Consider the following 19490-nt stretch of genomic DNA (forward strand, 5'->3'; position numbering starts at 1 on the left):
GGTTATAATTCCTCATGAGTAAATAAAAATAGAGATAAAGTATGATTGTCGATGAAGCAAAATGTTAAATCACAATAATACTGAACTCCGAGGAAAATTCAAATCGGAAAGTTCCTAATCAAATGGCAAAATCATAAGCTCAAACACTTCAAACGATTGGACAACAACTGTTATATTCGTAACTTGGTACAACTTTCCACCAGAGACCAAATGACAAGGATGTAAGCAATAATGTAATGTACAACCTTTTAAAATGAGCAAAACCAAAACCATATAGTCTGCTACAAAAGGCCCCAACATAACAACATGTAAAACAATGCAAATAAGAAAACCAATGTCCTGATTTATGACCAAAAAAAAAATAATATGACAGACAGTTCCAAAGGACAACAACTAAATTACAGGCTCATAGCTAGGGGTAGTGCACAAGAATATGGCTGGTTAAACATGTTTGTGAGTGTTCTACCATTTCCTAACCTTTGACAGTGAGATAAAAGTTCCACATAAGAACAGACTGTAAAATAAGCTTGAAATGACTGCCAATTAACAACCAAACCGAACTTAAAGACTAAATAAACTGTCTGAATAAAGAGTGAAATTAAGCAATGCAAAACCATATAGATATTACTGTAACTATAAACTAAACTGTAGAACTAAACTGTAGACAAGAAGTACGACCATGTTTTCATAACTGTTTGGGCTAAACATTTTTAGTTATTTTGCTTGTTTTCCTATTAGTACACAGAGTATGTAAAAGTAGACAAAAAACGCATAAAAGAAAACATCATATATAAAGGAGATATTGGGTATACATCAATAAGTCAGCAACCAGAGGTCCATAGACAGTCCTGATCATTAAACTAAAGTAAATATGCAATGTTTCAAGCTATTATTCACCTAGAAGTTAGAAAAGTTGTGAAGGTCGAAGTATGAAAACATAGATATAACCAACTTGCTTGACATTCCAGGCTATTGACAGGCACATGAAAATGTTGCCATTCAATCTACTTTCATAAAGTTAGTTTTTTAAATTGTCAAGACTGTAATAATGGCATTGAAACAACAATTCATAAGCTCTTGTTTTCTTTATTACAAAATGCCAGAAACAACATCTGACTTTTGTATAAAACACTTATATCCCATCTGATCTATGAACAAATTACAATACACATGATTTTATGATGGTATTTCATGTCTTTACAATCAATATGATTATCAGCCTGTACAATGTCTGTATGTTATATGTGTTAAAAAACAACAAAAAACATTAAGTGTTACCAAATTACAAACAAACAAAATCTAGAGGTTTCTAGAAAGCTGTATTTATCACCTGGAGTCTTTGTTTGATATTGATGCTGAAAGAAAGATATTCAGTCTTCTGGACAGGGAGCAAGTATCCCCCTAAAAAATATTTCACTTACATGTGTAAAATGTAGTCACTTCAATATTCTAGAAATTTATTTCTTGGACTTCTCTTTCAAATGAAAATAAATTTGATATTTATCTTACCGTTACACCTTTTATTTTGATAAAAAGATAAATTTGTAATCATATCCAAAAATTTCAACTTTTGTTACATTAGTGGATTACAATACACATGATTGTATGATGAAATTTCATGTCTTTACAATTAATATGATAATCAGCATGTACTCAAAAATATAATTTAACAAAAAAAAAAAACAGTAAATTTACCTTCTTTGTTATGTAGCAAGAAAGCAAGTTCAGTGTACCTAAATTTTCTTTTTATTTCTTAGAGCAGATTATTGGAGCTATTTTTTCAAATCTTATCGAAAAACTCTATTGTTTAGTTTTCTCTTTATGTAAACAAAATGACTTTTTCTGTATATAACCCACACGAAATCTGATAATTTAGAATAACTCATAGCTTAAAAAAAGTAAGATGACCCTAATTTTAATTTAATTTTTGAAATAGCATGATATAAACTACATTTTAGCAAAGTGAAAAACAAATCTATTGTTTATAATTTAGATCCACCATCTACCTTAAGGGGATAATAGTTGTGACATAATATTGTTTATAGAAGAAACCACAATGAGCATCAGGGATAGAAAATTCCTATTTCAAATATTGTCACTCAAGCATAAAATTAGATAAAAGTGACCTAATGTAGTAGATATATACAAGAGGAATATTTTATTTAAATATTAGTAAAAAAGACAGATGGATGGATCATCATACTGAGGAGTAAGGGTAACAACTTCTGTAGGTAGAACATAAAATTGTAAAAGAGAGGTGAAAGGTATCAAAGGGTCATTCAAACTCGTAAGTCGAAAAATAAACTAACAACAGTAAACAAAAGACAACATGGATTACTAAAGATTGAGCAATAGGATCCCCAACAAAAACAAATTGGATCATTGTTGTGACATATTATTAATAGCATCAATGAGTATCAGAGATAAAAACTTAATTTCATAATTTATAGTAGTGAATATGTTTTGTACCAGAAAACTGTGGACTGAGATACACAAACCCCATCAAAAACCTTAAGGTGTCTCAGAAGGGTAAACAAATCCTGCTCCACATATTTCACTATTACACAAACATTACCCTGGAGTGATTTTATAGTTTACTAAAGTAAATTTTCAAAAAAGGAATTTATAAAATTTTGTGGGAAAACGATGATGGATGACACATGATGGCGGAAAAATAAACCATTTGAATCGGTTCATATATAAAGTTATAAAATCCAGACATTTTTTTTTATAAATATGAACTTAACAATCAAATATGATAATGATATTTTGGAAATTCAGCTTTGAAACTTCCCTTGAACACAAAACTTCATCTTTTAAGTTTTCCTACAATGCAAGTATTTTGAGATCTCATCCTGGAACCATAAAATATTAGCTTAATACATATATAACTATAGCTACAGAATTAACTAATCTGATGTTTTACTGTAAAATGCATTGTAGTGTAGAAAGATTTAAAAAATAACAGCAAAAATTGTACAGAATGTGACATAACATAAAACTGTGCCCTATTTCAATCATACTATAATAACAACAAGGAAGAAATATCCCTAATATACAGTAACTGTTGTAATATTTACAACTGACAAGGCCGAACTGAATAATCTGCATGGCATGTGGAAAAAAATGTAATGCAAAGGACTCTGAGATACAATTTACTGTAAAACTTTATCAACAATTTATGTCTGCTATAAATATAATGATGACAGCTAAGACCATCATATAATTTCAACAAAAAATTGTCATATCATAAAAAGAAGGCCTATACCAGAACCCAATGCACACTCCATCTCAACTTATCTCTATACAACTATATACCAAATACAGTGTACCAAAAGTGTGTAGATACATAAAAAAAAACAATTGAAAATAACATTTAAATGATAGCAATACATTTTTAAACAAGAATGTGTCCAAAGTACACGGATGCCCCACTCGCACTATCCTTTACCATGTTCCATGGACCGTGAAATTGGGTAATAATCTAATTTGGAATGAAAATTAGAAAGATTATACTATAGGGAACATATGTACTAAGTTTTAAGTTGATTGGACTTCAATTTTATCAAAAACTACCTTGACCAAAAACTTTAACATGAAACTCCCACTTTCATTTTCTATGTTTAGTGGACCGTGAAATTGGGGTCAAAAGTCTAATTTGGCTTTAAAATTAAAAAGATCATATCATAAGCAACAAGTTTACTAAGTTTCAAGTTGATTGGACTTCAGCTTCATCAAAAACTACCTTAACCAAAAACTTTAACCTGAACGGACGGACGAACGGACAGACGGACGAACGGAGCCACAGACCAGAAAACATAATGCCCCTCTACTATCGTAGGTGGGGCATAAAAAGTTGTTCAATTGAAACAAAAAACAAACTTGATCTCTAACTCAAACAGTATGAAATGAAATGCAAGCCAAATTTGTAACTAATACATGACAGGGGCGTGCCAGGATTTGATGCAAGGTTGCACCCCTGAAGGGCTCAGAGGACCATATTTACTTGCCCACTCTCATCAGATGAATGGGGATAAGTAAACCCTCATTATTTGTGTAAAATGTGAAAAATAAAAAATTATGGTATAATTGTAATAAGTATTATGGAATGCCGTATTGGAACTCAATTTTTCAGTACTAACTAATATTGTATAAAACTCAATCATTTTAAAGATATTAAACAACCCTAAAATTAAAAGTATTTTAATTTGAACATGATTTTAATCTGGCATTTTTGTCCAGTCTTCAAAATTCGCAATAATAAATGCATGCAATAATTTCTCAATTAACAGTAAAAAGAGCAATGTTAATGCAAGTTATTGAATGGAAACTAAAACACACAGTAGTGTGTGTAATCCATTTAATTAACATCTGAACTTGATGTTCCGATTATCTAATAACATAGGCATTTATAACATTTAACTCTCATTATCTTGTACTGGGTTGACTCAAATGTTGAAATTTTCCAGTGGTCTTAAACTTTGTCTCATATAAAATAAATATGTGTATTTTGAATACTGGTGAGTTGAAATTTTATTTGTCTCGAACCGAATTAAAAGTACCAAGGTTAACCAAAGCATTTATATTGCTGTATCATCTTGATCACAAACCAATACAATACACATAATTTATGTCAAAACCCAGTACAATTTTTTAGAAATTATTCACTCAGCTAAAATCCTAAGGAAAAAATGTTAAAAAAAAACAACTAAGAAACAAACAATGCCTAGTTCTTTTTATTTCGTTATTTGATCTTTTTGTGATAATTCTTCATATCATGCTTCTTGGTGGAGATAGAAAATTAGCAGTGGTATTTTCTAGATAAAGAGAGTCAACTGTATTACAAATGTACTTATCAAGGAAACAGAATGGGATAAGATGTGACGGGTGTAAAAAATATACAAATTATTTTGTTGCATAAAAATGTAGAACAACAAATCTCATCTAAACTTAATATCAAAAGTTCTGATCTAGAGCCAGATTAAGACATAGTAGCAGTGGAAACCATATAATACACATCTGAGCATGAGATGTCTGCTTAATAAACCTGTACAACATATACATTTAAGTAAGGCAAACAAATGAAAGTATAATGATAAAAACAGAAAGAGCAAAAACTGGATTCAAAGAAACTGTATTATATATATATACATCTCAGTCTGAACTAGCACTTTTTTATGAATGGAATAGTGATATACATTTCAACCTGAACTAGCACTTCTTTCTGTTGGGTTTATTGTAGAAAACATACACCAGTAGAGCTAGAACCTACTTCAAATCAAAACTGTTTTAAATCTTCATCTGATGAATTACACATTGAACCTTTAATAAGTTTGAAAACAAAATACAAGTTGTCATAACCATTATAAATGGATTATACCTGTAACAGTAAATGTATTCATTACCATTAACGATTTAACATACAAGGTAATAACAGATATTACACATATACATAGTAAGTGTATTCAGTATCATAAACTATGTAACAAACCAGGTAAATACACATGTTAACAGTAAGTGTATTCATTATCATTAACGATGTAGCATACCAGGTAATAACAGATATTACACATGTACACAGTAAGTGTATTCATTATCATAAACAATGTGTCATACCAGGTAAATACAGACATTACAACAAATCCTTGCTACATATAACTGTAACAGAGATACAAGTATGCTGCCCAACACATGTGATAGTTGTGACATAAGAGGCAATAGTGACACTTTACAGTCTGAAGTCTTTATCCTCAACAAACTATTTTACACATTTTCAGCTCATTTCCTTGAGTAGTATTTTGTACTGCATTGAGTTTTCATCTGAAAGAAAAGAAAACAAAGCAGATTAAAATCTGTTATATTCAGAATCAAACCTAAAAATTGATAGTTAATAATGTATTGATATAATGAAATAATTATGCTTATTTTATTAATTTGAATAAGAATTTTAGTCACAAGGACTGGTTTACGAGATCTTAAAGTCTGGTATTCATCTTTAACATAGGTAAACCAGATTTTTTCAAACAAGAATATGTAAATACATTTTTCCTATGGATCCCATTGAGAACCTTATGTCAACAATTGTACCATGTTTGCAAAAGGATCTTTCAATTTCTGATCCCCTCTGATCTCCTGAAGTGTCAAAACTTTCCCCTTGGTCAATGTCTGAAAAGTAGCAGAATCAAATACTGTATTTATCTGTTCACAATTAAATGGGAAATGTTTATGAAAGGACCATCCATTTATTATTTCTGGTCATTTTGGGTCAAATGGACAGATTGGTCTTAAACCAGATGATAAAATGTTAAGGGTTGAGATCTCAAAAAAACATGTTTCACCACATATTTGCGCCTATCCTAAGTTAAGAACCTCCTGCCATAGTTTCTTTTGTGTTTTTTTTATTTGGTTCATTGATATATTTCCCAGTGAAGTTTGGCATCCATTTCATTGAACCAGTATTCATTTTGTTAAGGGGCCAGGTGAAGCACTTCTCTGAGTGTGTGAATTCTTACATTGAAGACCCATTGGTATTCTTAGGCTGTTTTCTGCTCTTTTGTCCGCTTGTCACCTCTTTGACACATTCCCTGTTTTCATTCTCAATTTTATTACTGCCAGAGATCAAATGACAGTTCAAAGTAATGAAAGCACATTCAGTTTTAAACATATCCACTATTTTTTAATCTTAATACCTTTCATGGCTTCAACTACAAATCTAGCCTGGTCTTTAAAATTCTGAACAACCTAAAAAAGAAATATGTGTTCAATAATGATTTTTGTTTTATTGTATAACTATTTTTTACCTTCTAAAGGTTTTAGCCTTACCAAGCTAAGCAAGCTAAGCAAGAGTTGTGTCCCTTCCTTAGTCAAACTTATGGTTTTCGTTTCAGTCGAACTAAGGGCATCTCAAAATGTTTCTATAGTCTGGCTGACTTCAAGTTTAACAAAAATTTACTGTACTTTTGTTTCTAATGCCGAGTTCACACGTAATTCGAATTAGATACGCATTAACTAATTCGAATTAGTTTAATTCGTATTCGAAACGTTTTACGTCCTAACGTAATTCGAATTGCAATACGCGCGCTTTACTGTATTAACGACATTACTTTTAATTTGTATTAACAAAAACGCAAATCTAATGCGAATTGGTTTATTCGAATATGCCAATTCGAATCAATTTGAATTAAAACAGAAGAGTGTGTGAACGCAATTAGCGAAATGATTGCATTCAATTCAAATTAAATGTACATGTGAACAAGGCATAAAATGAGTCTTCAGTTATAAATGTTGTGTAGATAAACATATAATTATAAACAAATTTCATCTAACCAAAACTGCTGTCTCCCCATGCATTTTGATTGATTAATTGGTGTTTTAAAATGCGACTTTGAGCATATTTATCTATATTGTGGCAGTCTGTTTTATTGATGCAATCCATACCTCATTTGTGATAAGTATATAAATCCCTGATGGACCAGAACAGTATAATTCTGCTATCTGTTGTGATGATACACTGTACAACTTTGCCAGTTTTCCAATTAGTTCTTGACTTGTGAATGTATCTAAATACAGGGCATGGTAAACTGAAAAGTAAAAGCTAGTATGTCACAATTGAACTCTGATATCAAGGAAACTGCATCAAGTGCAGGGCATGGAAAACTGATAACATTAGACTCTGCAGAGAAGGAATCACTTACCTGGCAAAAATATGTCATTTTGATATTCATATTCACCCTTGTCATGATAAAGACAACTCTTTCTCCAGAAACATTTTTTAAGCGTAATCCACAAAATCAGACAAAATAATTTTTTCAAACAGATTAATAACTGCATCAACAATTTTCCAACAGGGATGATTTATCCATGTTATTATCAAAAGTCACATTAATAAGACTAAACTATCATTGTACAGGTGTTCACAATTTAGAACAAATATCCTTATTGGATATTGAACCATTTAATTTTAATGCATTGGTTTTCATAAGCAACAAAATCAGAATAGATATTTTCTTTAAATGGATATATAACTGCAGCAAATATCCAACCATTACCATCATAACCAAAAGCTTCAAAATTAAGCTGGATATTTATTGTACAAGTGATTGCATCTTTTAGATTGAGAGACCACTTTATCAGTTTTCTCTATGTTACATGTACTTATGTTGTCCCCTTCATTACAACCTCTTAAATAACCCTGTAACAACAGAATATTCAAAGTTTGGTTGTGGTTGTAAAAAGTGTCAATTATGAACTGTATTTAATTCCCTTAACCAAAAATCAGTAAAAAAAAATCAAAATCTTCCAAGTCTTTAAGGGGTCTACTTATGGTTTCAGTCATATTAACATTTTTGTTCATCTTGTATTGCAGATCTTTTTTGCTGAAAACAGTTATTGTCTAATCATAAATTCCAACATTGTGTATGTACTGAACTTACCTGAATCTGTTTCTTGACATACAAATATTGTTAAACGAGGCCTCACGGCTCTATAATAAAAAAAAAATGTCCTTTAGCCAATTATAGCTCCTTTACAAATATATACAAGCATTTAAATTATTGATTTTTTTCGTTATTATTCAGCTGTCAAAGGGCTATAACATCCCCAAATTAATTGATCACTGCTGATTTTCAAACTTTAGCAATATATTGAGACCTTTTTGCATGTTTAAAAAAAATTCAATTAACATTTTAAAAACAAAGACTCTCCATAATTATCATTTTACATTTCCAAGACATACAAGTCCGTTGATCATAATCATCAGCCCATTGACTTAAATTTGATCAAAGTCCAATGTGAGTTAAAGGATCGAGGGCACTTATTACATGTGTGTTGAACTAATAATCAGATGTACATTTTGTACAGACAGATCATCAGACATCAGTCTTTCCATAACTCCTTCCAGAGTTTGTAAATTTCATACATTAGATGAATTCTGTTTCATTCTATTTACATTTGTTTAAAAAAATAAGATAGATAAATCAAAATTTGTTAAGTGGAACTTTGGTAAATCTGAATCACAGTTTTTTTTTAACTATTTGCATGAAAACAGATTGACAAGTTTATGGTTTTGGTTGTATAAATAATTTAGACAAGACATGTGCAGAAGAAAGATTTTTTTTCACAAGCTTAAAGCTCAGTAGATAAAGAAAGAAAGCTATTAAAAAGTTAAATGTGATGAGGTAAGCTTACTGGACTTGTTTTATCAAAAGGATATAGCGGGTTATTTTAGAGGGTGTAAAATTGCGATTTTCATTGAAAAAAGTATACTAAATATTTTGGTGTTTATTATCTTGGCAGATTCAAACTTTTATCAATACCTTTGCATGTACGCTATAAAATTGGCCATGGTGTAGTCAGTTTATTTTTGATCTATGAGTTTGACAGTCCCTCTGGTATCTTTCGTCCCTCTTTTACAACCCTTAAAAATAATATGCTATATATACTGTAACTTACTTGGATTGTAAGGCATTATTGAGTCGTATACCATCTGCTATACCACAAATCTGTATGAGATCATCTCTTGTCAACCTCAATATATCTGGACCTTTAATATCAATGAAAGAAAAAGTTGTATGACACAGAATGAATGTGGTCTAATAACTTAAACTTGAAAAATAAAAAATTTTAAATTGGACATTTACCTATTATGGTCCAATTTTCAAAATCTAAATACATGGTTAGATTCAGCATATCATAGAACCCCAATAATTTAATTTTTGATGAAATCAAATAATGTTCAATCTAGACCCTTTAAACCTCAATGTGGACCAATTTGATAATTGGGCCCATAATCAAAAATCTAAGTACATGTTTAGATTCAGCATACCAAAGAACCCAAAGAATTCAATTTTTGTTAAAATCAAACTAAGTTTAATTTTGGACCCTTTGGACCTTAATGTAGACCAATTTGAAAATAGGACCAAAAATTAAGAATCTAAATACTCGGTTAGATTTGGCATATCAAAGAACCTCAATAATTCATTTTTTGATGAAATCAAACAAAGTTTAATTTTGGACCCTTGTTGGGACCAAAACTCCCAAAATCAATCTCAACCGTCCTTTTGTGGTCATAAACCTTGTCTTAAAATTTCATAGATTTCCATTTACTTATACTAAAGTTATTGTGCGAAAACCAAGAAAAATGCTTATTTGGGACCTTTTTTTGCCCCTAATTCCTATACTGTTGGGACCAAAACTCCCAAAATCAATCCCAACCTTCCTTTTATGGTCATAAACCTTATGTTAAAATTTCATAGATTTCTGTTTACTTATACTAAAGTTATTGTGCGAAAACCAAATGTCTTTGGACGATGACGACGCCAACGTCATACCAATATACGACCAAAAAATTTTCAATTTTTGCGGTCGTATAATAAATTAAACCTCGCATTATGAAATGGTTTATATGAATTTAACAGGACTTTTCATAAAACAGCAAAAATCAAAATTGCATTTTGTCTAAAATGAGAAAATGCAATAATAAATGCAGCCAATAATTTGTGAATTTACAGTACAATGTCATTGAAAATATATGTTTGTTGACTGGTTACACTTCTGGTAACTGCTAATATGACATTCTTATTTGAGATTACCTCTGTATTGTGTACTTCTTCACTTTACTGTAGTCTGTCTGTTTATCTAAAAACCTATGCATCATTTTCACCACTCATACATTATTTCCTTCCAAATCATGAAATAAATATTTTGATGTGACACTTGTAAAATTTTTCATTGATTTGTTTTAACAATTGGATTGTTGTGCAAAATGTGACAGCATTTGGAGAACTCTTTTCTTGGTACCCTCGTTACTTTGTTGGGTGAAGTAACCCACATCTTTGTTTTGTTTTTGTACAGATTTAGCACTTATATCTCCTTGAACCAGTTCTATGGACTGTCTTTAATTTGCAGTCTTGTGCATGACATCATACAGATAAGGAGTTTTGAAATGACGTCATACAGATTATAGGTTTGACATGACATCATACAGATTAGGGATTTGATAAAGCTTTGCAACTGAGTGACTGCAATCGATGACGTGACATCATACAGATTAAAGGTGTGATAAAGCTTTTGCAACCGTGCTGATATCGATATCATCACGGGTGGCTGATACAGCACGCTTGCCATTGATTGTATTACACATACAATTTATCTGTATTCATTACTAAGTATATAATAAAAGGTATTATTATACACACCTGAGAAATTTTGGAACACTCTAACATGACTGCTAAATCTATTGGCTTGTAACCATGCTGAAACAGTATCTGCTATAGCATCTGATGGCAGTGGTATCTAAAGTAAAAAAAAATATATGATGATGTAAGATAAATTTCTGAAGAAGCATTTGATGGCAGGGAAACCTATAGTTTCTGTAAAATCTTTTGGTTTCTGATGGATTGTCATCTCATTTGAGATCATACCCTCCCTCTTATTATTACCTATCATTTTTCAATTAAGTTGGAAAAATGAGAAATGAGAAAAATTCGTACAATTCCATGAGTAAGTGTACAACTTCAATCAGTGTACAATCTTTTAGTTAAGTTTCAAGTTTGTACTACAATGAGTTACATCTGAAGGTGGAGTTGATCACACAAAAAAAGGTTCTGCACTTCTTGACATACACATGCCTTTTCTAAAGTAACATTCAATGTTAATCAATGTCTAAGTCATATCATAAGAAATCTACCAAACTAACCCCATCTAAGATTTTTTTCTCCTTTGATGTTTTTATCTCTGGACTTTTGACCTTCTTTTCATTGTCTTCTTCACTATTACATCTGAATGGTGAAGAGGCTGCTGACATTGATGGAGGCGTGCTACAATAATAATTAACAAATGTATTTAGTGTCCCTTTAATACACATATATTAATTTAATGTTCAGTTCTTTTTATTAACAATAATAAAAAATTAACACATAATTTTTGAACAAGAACATATGATGTTCCATATAATTTGCAGAATGATTCTTATGCTGGTTTTGCTTTATAAAAAAAAATTTAAGCACTGAACTTGCTTCGTACATTAACAATTAAATGATATAAAGAACCTTACGGTGAATTTGTATTGATCTGGGAAAAACTTTCACTCAAATTGGCAAAAGAACCATTTCTTCCAATAAAACTAGATTCACCCAGCGCAGCACTACTACTAGGTGTTGAAGGTCCTGGCTGTAATATTGTGGATGCCATCTGGTCTACATTTATCTGTAAAGAAAAGATATGTGATATGTAGTGTTACTATATTTCATGTGGAAAAGCTGAAATATACAAATCAAATTGAAAGAAATTACAGGTCAAAAGATGGGAAGAATTACAGCTTTTATATTTTTATCAAATCATGATTCCATTTATTTAATCAGTAGAAAACCCTACATAAAGATTCCTCTTAAAAAGTTGTGAAATGCAGTTCGACTTAAGAATCAAACATAGGTACAATTAGATAAAGACAATTTAAACTACGATCTTGGTCTACTCAAATTTACTGTAATGGTTGTTATTTGGGGCAATGCTATGTTTAAACATAGATATCAGTACTATTTTTCTAGCACAAATCTATTCAACACAAATTAATATTTTCACTGATCTGATGGAAGCAGATGTTCAGAATTAGTTTTAATAATTTTCTTAAAGATTCAAATATTTAGACAACTGAAAAAATTTATATAAAAGAATCCGGATTTATAATAGCATATTACATATTGGGAATGTTAAGTTAAATACAGGACCACCCCTCTTGGTCATTGAATTTTGGAGTTTGATTTTTGTACTTAAACTCAGAATTCAACAAATCAAAATGGTAAATTTGAAGTTATCGAGCACATGAGTACTGAGTAAAGTTTTATGACCGAGAGACCAGATTCACATTGTGATACAACTATTTTGTTAATAAATCATAATGTAAAAAGGTAACATACCTGAGTTAATACTGTACATTCATAGGAAGGCTGATATTTATCCTGTAAAAATAAGAAATTAAAGAATATACTTTACAAATTGTATCAGTTCCTGATGCTAAATACAATTAAAAGACAATAAATCTGAATGCTACTTCTAAAACTAGTAACTACAAAACAATTTAAGCTTATTATAGGACAATTCATTTTTGTCATCTGAAGTTACTTAGCTTAATAAACTGAAATGGTTTTTAAATAAAAAAAATGGGATTTTCTTATATGTACAACCCTAATGACAATGTGTTTTATTTAGAAGTTAAATTCGGCACAACTTTAGTGTATAAAAGTTTTTCCTTTTTTAAGTAATGTTTTTCATTTCTAAAATCTCCCAATAACTCTAGGTTATGCTGCTAAAGCCTCTTCCTCATTATCAAGTTATATCTAACATGAAGAACCAGTGAAATTTAGGTTTTGCATTTCTATTGGTAATCAATATACTAACAATGAAAGGAGATACAAAATAAATGTCATTGAAACAGGATAACTAAAAATAACACCTCAAGGTTATTCATTAAAAGAGACACAATAATGAAACTTATTGTACTTTATACATATATTCTGTAACATTATCTTAAAATAAAAATAAACATCACATTTTAAGATATTTTGTCAAGAGCAGACAATATAACCAATGTTGATGTCAACAAGTACAAGATAAGAGGTAACTTTTACTTTTTGGGTAAAAATACATAGGAGAAATAGGAACTTAAAAGGTTCCATATATATTCATTAAATGTACAGCAATTCTTTAAAAGATAAAAAATAGGAACTTTCTTACACATTCTTTTGGTTTTACCGTTTGAATGGTTTTACACTAGTAATTTGGGGGCATTTTATAGCTTGTTGTTCGGTGTGAGCCAAGGCTCCGTGTTGAAGGTCGTATATTGACCTATAATGGTTTACTTTTTTAAATTGTTATTTGGGTGGAGAGTTGTCTCATTGGCACTCACACCACATCTTCCTATATCTATTTTAAAACAGATACACTTTACTGATTTAGACTACAACATACCTTATCTGTTTCATTTAATTTATCAATCTTTTCTCTGTCTGTTTTATGTTTTCTGTCTGCTCCTTTAGGCTGTAATGAAAATAATGGTTTTAAAAAGTCTAAGTCAACATACATTAAATAATTTTTCAGCTCAGGACAGGCAGTCAAGTCTACTGTACTTTTTTTCCAAATTAAAATGAATTATACTTCATCTACTTGTAAACTTTCCAATTCCTTACATTCTATTTTTTGAATTTCAAAAAGAATATGTGTCCACAGGACACAATGGCATACTAGCACTATCACATTTCCAGTTCAATTAATTGTGAAGTCCGGGTTAAAACCCTATATTGGTGTATAAATTATACAGTTCACTTCAAAATGATCATGTATACAACTGGGGATTAATATTTTTCGTGGTTACCAATTTTTGTGAATTGAAGAAATCTTGCATATTCATAGATATTTAAATTCATGGTTTTGGCATGTGGTTTTAGCAAAGTCTACATACATTTCTTTAAAAAATTATATTTTGTTGAACATTTAAATAAGTGGTTCCCCTGTACCAATGAAAACCACGAAAAATGGTATCCAATGAAAATTAATGAATCCATAGTAATTTTCAATTTGATGTGACCACAAACTACATTTAACCAAAATTATAAAACAGAATAGATAATATAATGCCATTCTACTTTTGTAGGCACGACATTTAAATTTATACCATATACCTTGAACACTTTGACCTGACATGAGGCACAATGTAACAACTTAGAATCTTCATCACCATATGTATGTGTCTCAACTTGTATCCTGAATGGCACACCCTTTTCTCCACCATGCTTCTTCTGAGTAAATTCTGTACTTATACAATGCACTTTTATATATATACCACATTCTTTGGTAGGATCCCATACAAAGTCTATTGTATTTAAACTAGGTGTGTCTTTTTTGTAATGAATTATACCATATGATAGTGGAATGTCTGAAAATAAAGATGGAAAATTCAATCCTATAATAAATATCTAATATTTGAATGTTCTGGACCTTCTAATTATTCGGACCATTCACATATAAGATCTACACAAATTTAACAATCGATTAATACTGATAAATTACTTAAAATCTTGTTAAATAGAACATTCTAATTAATGAATAAACTAAATTGTATTTAACTATCACATTTATTGTCTAGATTGAATATAATGTAATGAGAAGAATGTTTTAAATATCAGTATTTAGAAGTTCACTCCAAGAATTGTTGAAAGTTAAATCTGAAAACTCATCACATATATAGCTGACTTCTACTGTTCTATAAACCCTGAAACCAAATATCAGAAATTCTTGTAATGAGAAAGATGCAATGAAAAAATATTGATTGGACGGGTGGACAAACTGACGGATGGACAAACTGATAACAGAGATAAAACTGTTTATCCCTTCTTCTTAAAGCAGGGGTATAATTATCAAAATTTATTGTGCAGGGATCTACATAGATGAAAATTTAAATATATCTATTTAGGACTATTATTTCATACCAAGCTCTAGAATTCTCTCCCCTGGTCGTGTCTGTTTCCAAGATTCCATTTGTTCTTTTTCCATGTATTGTAATCTTCTCTCATGGAAACAAACTCGTATAATACTCTAAAATTATACATTATTTTACAGAAGGAAAATATCAATCTTTTAAAAAGCATAAAAAGTAAGGTAAAAAATTCACATTATTTTATTATTTTAACAACTATATTGTGGAAATCTTGAGTAATAAAAGGGTTAGCAAGGCAAACAAGCATGTGCTAATTAATAGCAATTACTGGATGGATCCATAAAATAAATATTTTTTTTGTATTCACAAAACTATTTTAAAGAGTGACAAAATAAATTAACTCTAATTTTTCTTACAATTCAAGTTGATAAATGACCTATCAGATTTTCAGACAACCATTCTTTCTTCTTTGATTTGTTTTTCTTAGTGTTTAAATGTTTTTGGCTATCCTTTATATTAACATGCATTGTAACAATGATACTGTTTAAGATATTTCATTTATTAATATACCTTTAGATACTTTCCTTGGAAATCTGATAAATCACCAAGTTTCTTCATTTTGACTTCATAAGACTGTCCTGTATAAATGTGAAAATGTTTAAAGAATACTTATCACAAATGAAACAAAAAAAAACACTTAAAAGAACTTTTATATAAATATTTATAAAGTTTTATCAACACAACCAACACTAAATATCATATTTGATTTGTGCATAATACACACTTGTTTTACTCAAGACATATATGGTTGGTAAAGGAGATGCGTATTAAACACAACTGTAAACAGTTATTATAATTAATCTTTTTCAAGGATAATAGATCTTGTCATGCTGATCAATTTTGCAATTAACACTTTACCTCCTATATTTTTCACAACAAGAGTGCACACGCTGAAATGTCTCACCTTCTTTACTAATCATTGATATTATGTTGATAGTCTTAAATACAAAGCTTTATTACAACTGTCACATAAACTTAACATTAACCAAGAAAATGAGGTCAAGGTCAGATGAACCATGCCAGGCAGGCATGTACAGCTAATAATTTTTCCATACAACAAATATAGTTGACCTATTACTTAAAGTTTAAGAAAAACAGACCAAAACTCAAAACTTATCGCTGATCAATAAACCATGAAATGAGGTCAAGGTCAAATAAAACCTGCACACGACTGACATATAGATCATAAAATATTTCCATACACCAAATATAGTTGACCTATTGCATATAGATGAGAAAAAAAAGACCAAAACTCAAAAACCTAACTTTGACCACTGAACCATGAAAATGAGGTCAAGGTCAGATGACACCTGCAGGCTAGAAATGTACACCTTACAATCATTCCATACACCAAATATAGTAGACCTATTGCATAAAGTATAAGAAAAACAGACAAAAACACAAAAACTAAACTATAACCACTGAACCATGAAAATGAGGTCAAGGTCAGATGACACCTGCCAGTTGGACATGTACACCTTAAAGTCCTTCTATACAACGAATATACTAGACCTATTGCTTATAGTATCTGCAATATGGACTTGACCACCAAAACTTAACCTTGTTCACTGATCCAAGAAATGAGGTTGAGGTCAAGTGAATCTCTCTGGTGGGGATGAGGACCTTGCAAGGTATGCACATACCAAACAAAGTTATCCTATTACTTATTATAAAAGAAAATTTAACATTACAAAAAAAATAACTTTTTTTTCAAGTAGTCACTGAACCATAAAAATGAGGTCAAGGACATTGGACATGTGACTGACGGAAACTTCATAACATAAGGCATCCATATACAAAGTATTAAGTACCCAAGTCGTTCACCTTCTAAAATATAAAGCTTTTAAGAATTAAGCTAATTGCGCCGCCGCTGCTGCATCACTATCCCTATGTCGAGCTTTCTGTGACGAATTCGCAGGCTCAACAAAAATTGATATATTTCAAGGGCTAAAACTCAAAAAAAGGTCTATAGATTTACCTCAAATTTTCAGGGCTGATACACCAAAAATCATTATTTCATCAGGGAGGATTTTTTTAGAGTAGATGCATCTTGTAATGTTGATCTTTTTTGCAATATACAATTTAAATCTAGCTCCAAACTTCTGCAACAATCATGACAACGGGAAGGAAATGGAAAAAAAAGTTAAAAATTTCCAACATATCAACTCCATCACTCAATAAACAGCTGCGCCATGAGCGCATGATGCGCCCGACGTCTTGTGTGGAAGTTTTATGCAATAATCATAAATAGTTTCTGAGAAAGTTTTAAGCAATAACGATATATTGTTTTTTAGAAACGGCGGGACATGTGAAACCCCCAACCCTGTTTCTTTTTACAAAAAACTAAATATCACTAAAATAAAATTTTGAATCAAAACCAAAAAGTATACAGATCTTTAGATTAATATAACAAAGAAGTGTGTAAAGTTTTAAGCAATAATCATAAATTGTTTTTGAGATACGGCACAACATGTAAAAAAACCCTCCCCCTTTTTTACAAAATACTCAATAACTCAAAAATGAAATTTTGAATCATCACCAAAAAGTAAACAGATCTTCAGATTAATATAACAAAGACATGTATAAAGTTTGAAGCAATAATCAGAAATCGTTTTTGAGATATGGTGCGACATGTAAAAAAAACCTCCCCCTTTTTTACAAAATACTCAATAACTCAAAAATAAAATTTTGAATCATCACCAAAAAGTATACAGATATTGAGATTAATATAACTAAGAAATGTTTAAAGTTTTAAGCCATAATCAAGAATCGTTTTTGAGATACGGTGAGACATGTGAAAAAAACACACCCCTGTTTTAGTTACAAAGTGCCGTAACTCAAAAAGTGTTAATCTTATTTTCACCAAAAAAGTATACAGATCATTTGACCATCATAAGAAACAACTATGTTAAGTTTCATGAAATTTGGATAAGTCGTTCTCAAGTAACCGTGCGACATGTTTACGCCAGACGGACACAGGACATTTGTATACCATAATACGTCCCGTCAAAATTTTGACAGGCGTATAAAAACAGGAGGAGATTGTCCCAAATTTTCAAGGTAGAGAGAATTTGCTATGCTGAGTATAACCCATGTCAGTTTTCCTTTAATTCACACAGTTATAGAGATATTAGCCAAAACTGTAGTTTGACCGCTATATTCTTTTTTTTAGATATTGGGGCCAGTGTTAGTTAATTACCTTGATTGAGGTAGGTTAGTGTTTCTTCATTAAGTTTCACTGCTGGAGATGTGGCTGCCCCTAATATATACTGGAACCTGTTCATTGAAAAAATATATAAGTACATTTAATATATCACTAAAACAACACTGTTGTTAAATCACAATTTTGTATAAAATTTAAATAGTATAATGACAATACGTTAATATTCCAAACCATCAAAAGTCAATTTCAGGTGATATGAGATGTGCTAATGCTGATACAACAACACTTTATATAGCATTGACTTACAATTTCAGGTGATATGAGATGTGCTAATGCTGATACAACAACACTTTATATAGCATTCACTTACTATTTCAGGTGATATGAGATGTGCTAATGCTGATACAACAACACTTTATATAGCATTGACTTACAATTTCAGGTGATATGAGATGTGCTAATGCTGATACAACAACACTTTATATAGCATTGACTTACAATTTCAGGGGATATGAGATGTGCTAATGCTGATACAACAACACTTTATATAGCATTCACTTACAATTTCAGGTGATATGAGATGTGCTAATGCTGATACAACAACACTTTATATAGCATTGACTTACAATTTCAGGGGATATGAGATGTGCTAATGCTGATATAACAACACTTTATATAGCATTCACTTACAATTTCAGGGGATATGAGATGTGCTAATGCTGATAAAACAACACTTTATATAGCATTCACTTACAATTTCAGGGGATATGAGATGTGCTAATGCTGATAAAACAACACTTTATATAGCATTCACTTACAATTTCAGGGGATATGAGA

At 30.6% G+C, this 19490-nt stretch overlaps 1 protein-coding gene across 2 annotated transcripts in view; it reads right to left on the bottom strand.

The window, feature by feature from the left end:
* Positions 1 to 1070: 1070 nt before the first annotated feature.
* The window catches only part of LOC139512895 (transcription factor CP2-like), a 29332-nt gene continuing 10912 nt past the window's right edge, over positions 1071 to 19490 (bottom strand). For both annotated transcript variants that reach the window (XM_071300850.1, XM_071300849.1), the window contains 14 exons: positions 18690 to 18766; positions 16001 to 16068; positions 15483 to 15588; positions 14676 to 14929; positions 13966 to 14034; positions 12915 to 12956; positions 12053 to 12204; positions 11696 to 11816; positions 11196 to 11292; positions 9451 to 9541; positions 8433 to 8482; positions 7438 to 7580; positions 6690 to 6741; positions 1071 to 5820 (listed from right to left, as the gene is read on the bottom strand). In XM_071300850.1, coding sequence (XP_071156951.1) covers positions 5774 to 5820; positions 6690 to 6741; positions 7438 to 7580; positions 8433 to 8482; positions 9451 to 9541; positions 11196 to 11292; positions 11696 to 11816; positions 12053 to 12204; positions 12915 to 12956; positions 13966 to 14034; positions 14676 to 14929; positions 15483 to 15588; positions 16001 to 16068; positions 18690 to 18766 — 1369 coding nt within the window. In that variant the 3' untranslated portion in view covers positions 1071 to 5773. The remainder of the gene's footprint in view (positions 5821 to 6689; positions 6742 to 7437; positions 7581 to 8432; positions 8483 to 9450; positions 9542 to 11195; positions 11293 to 11695; positions 11817 to 12052; positions 12205 to 12914; positions 12957 to 13965; positions 14035 to 14675; positions 14930 to 15482; positions 15589 to 16000; positions 16069 to 18689; positions 18767 to 19490) is intronic.

This window comes from Mytilus edulis, chromosome 2 (assembly GCF_963676685.1).
Source record: "Mytilus edulis chromosome 2, xbMytEdul2.2, whole genome shotgun sequence".
NCBI lineage: Eukaryota > Metazoa > Mollusca > Bivalvia > Mytilida > Mytilidae > Mytilus > Mytilus edulis.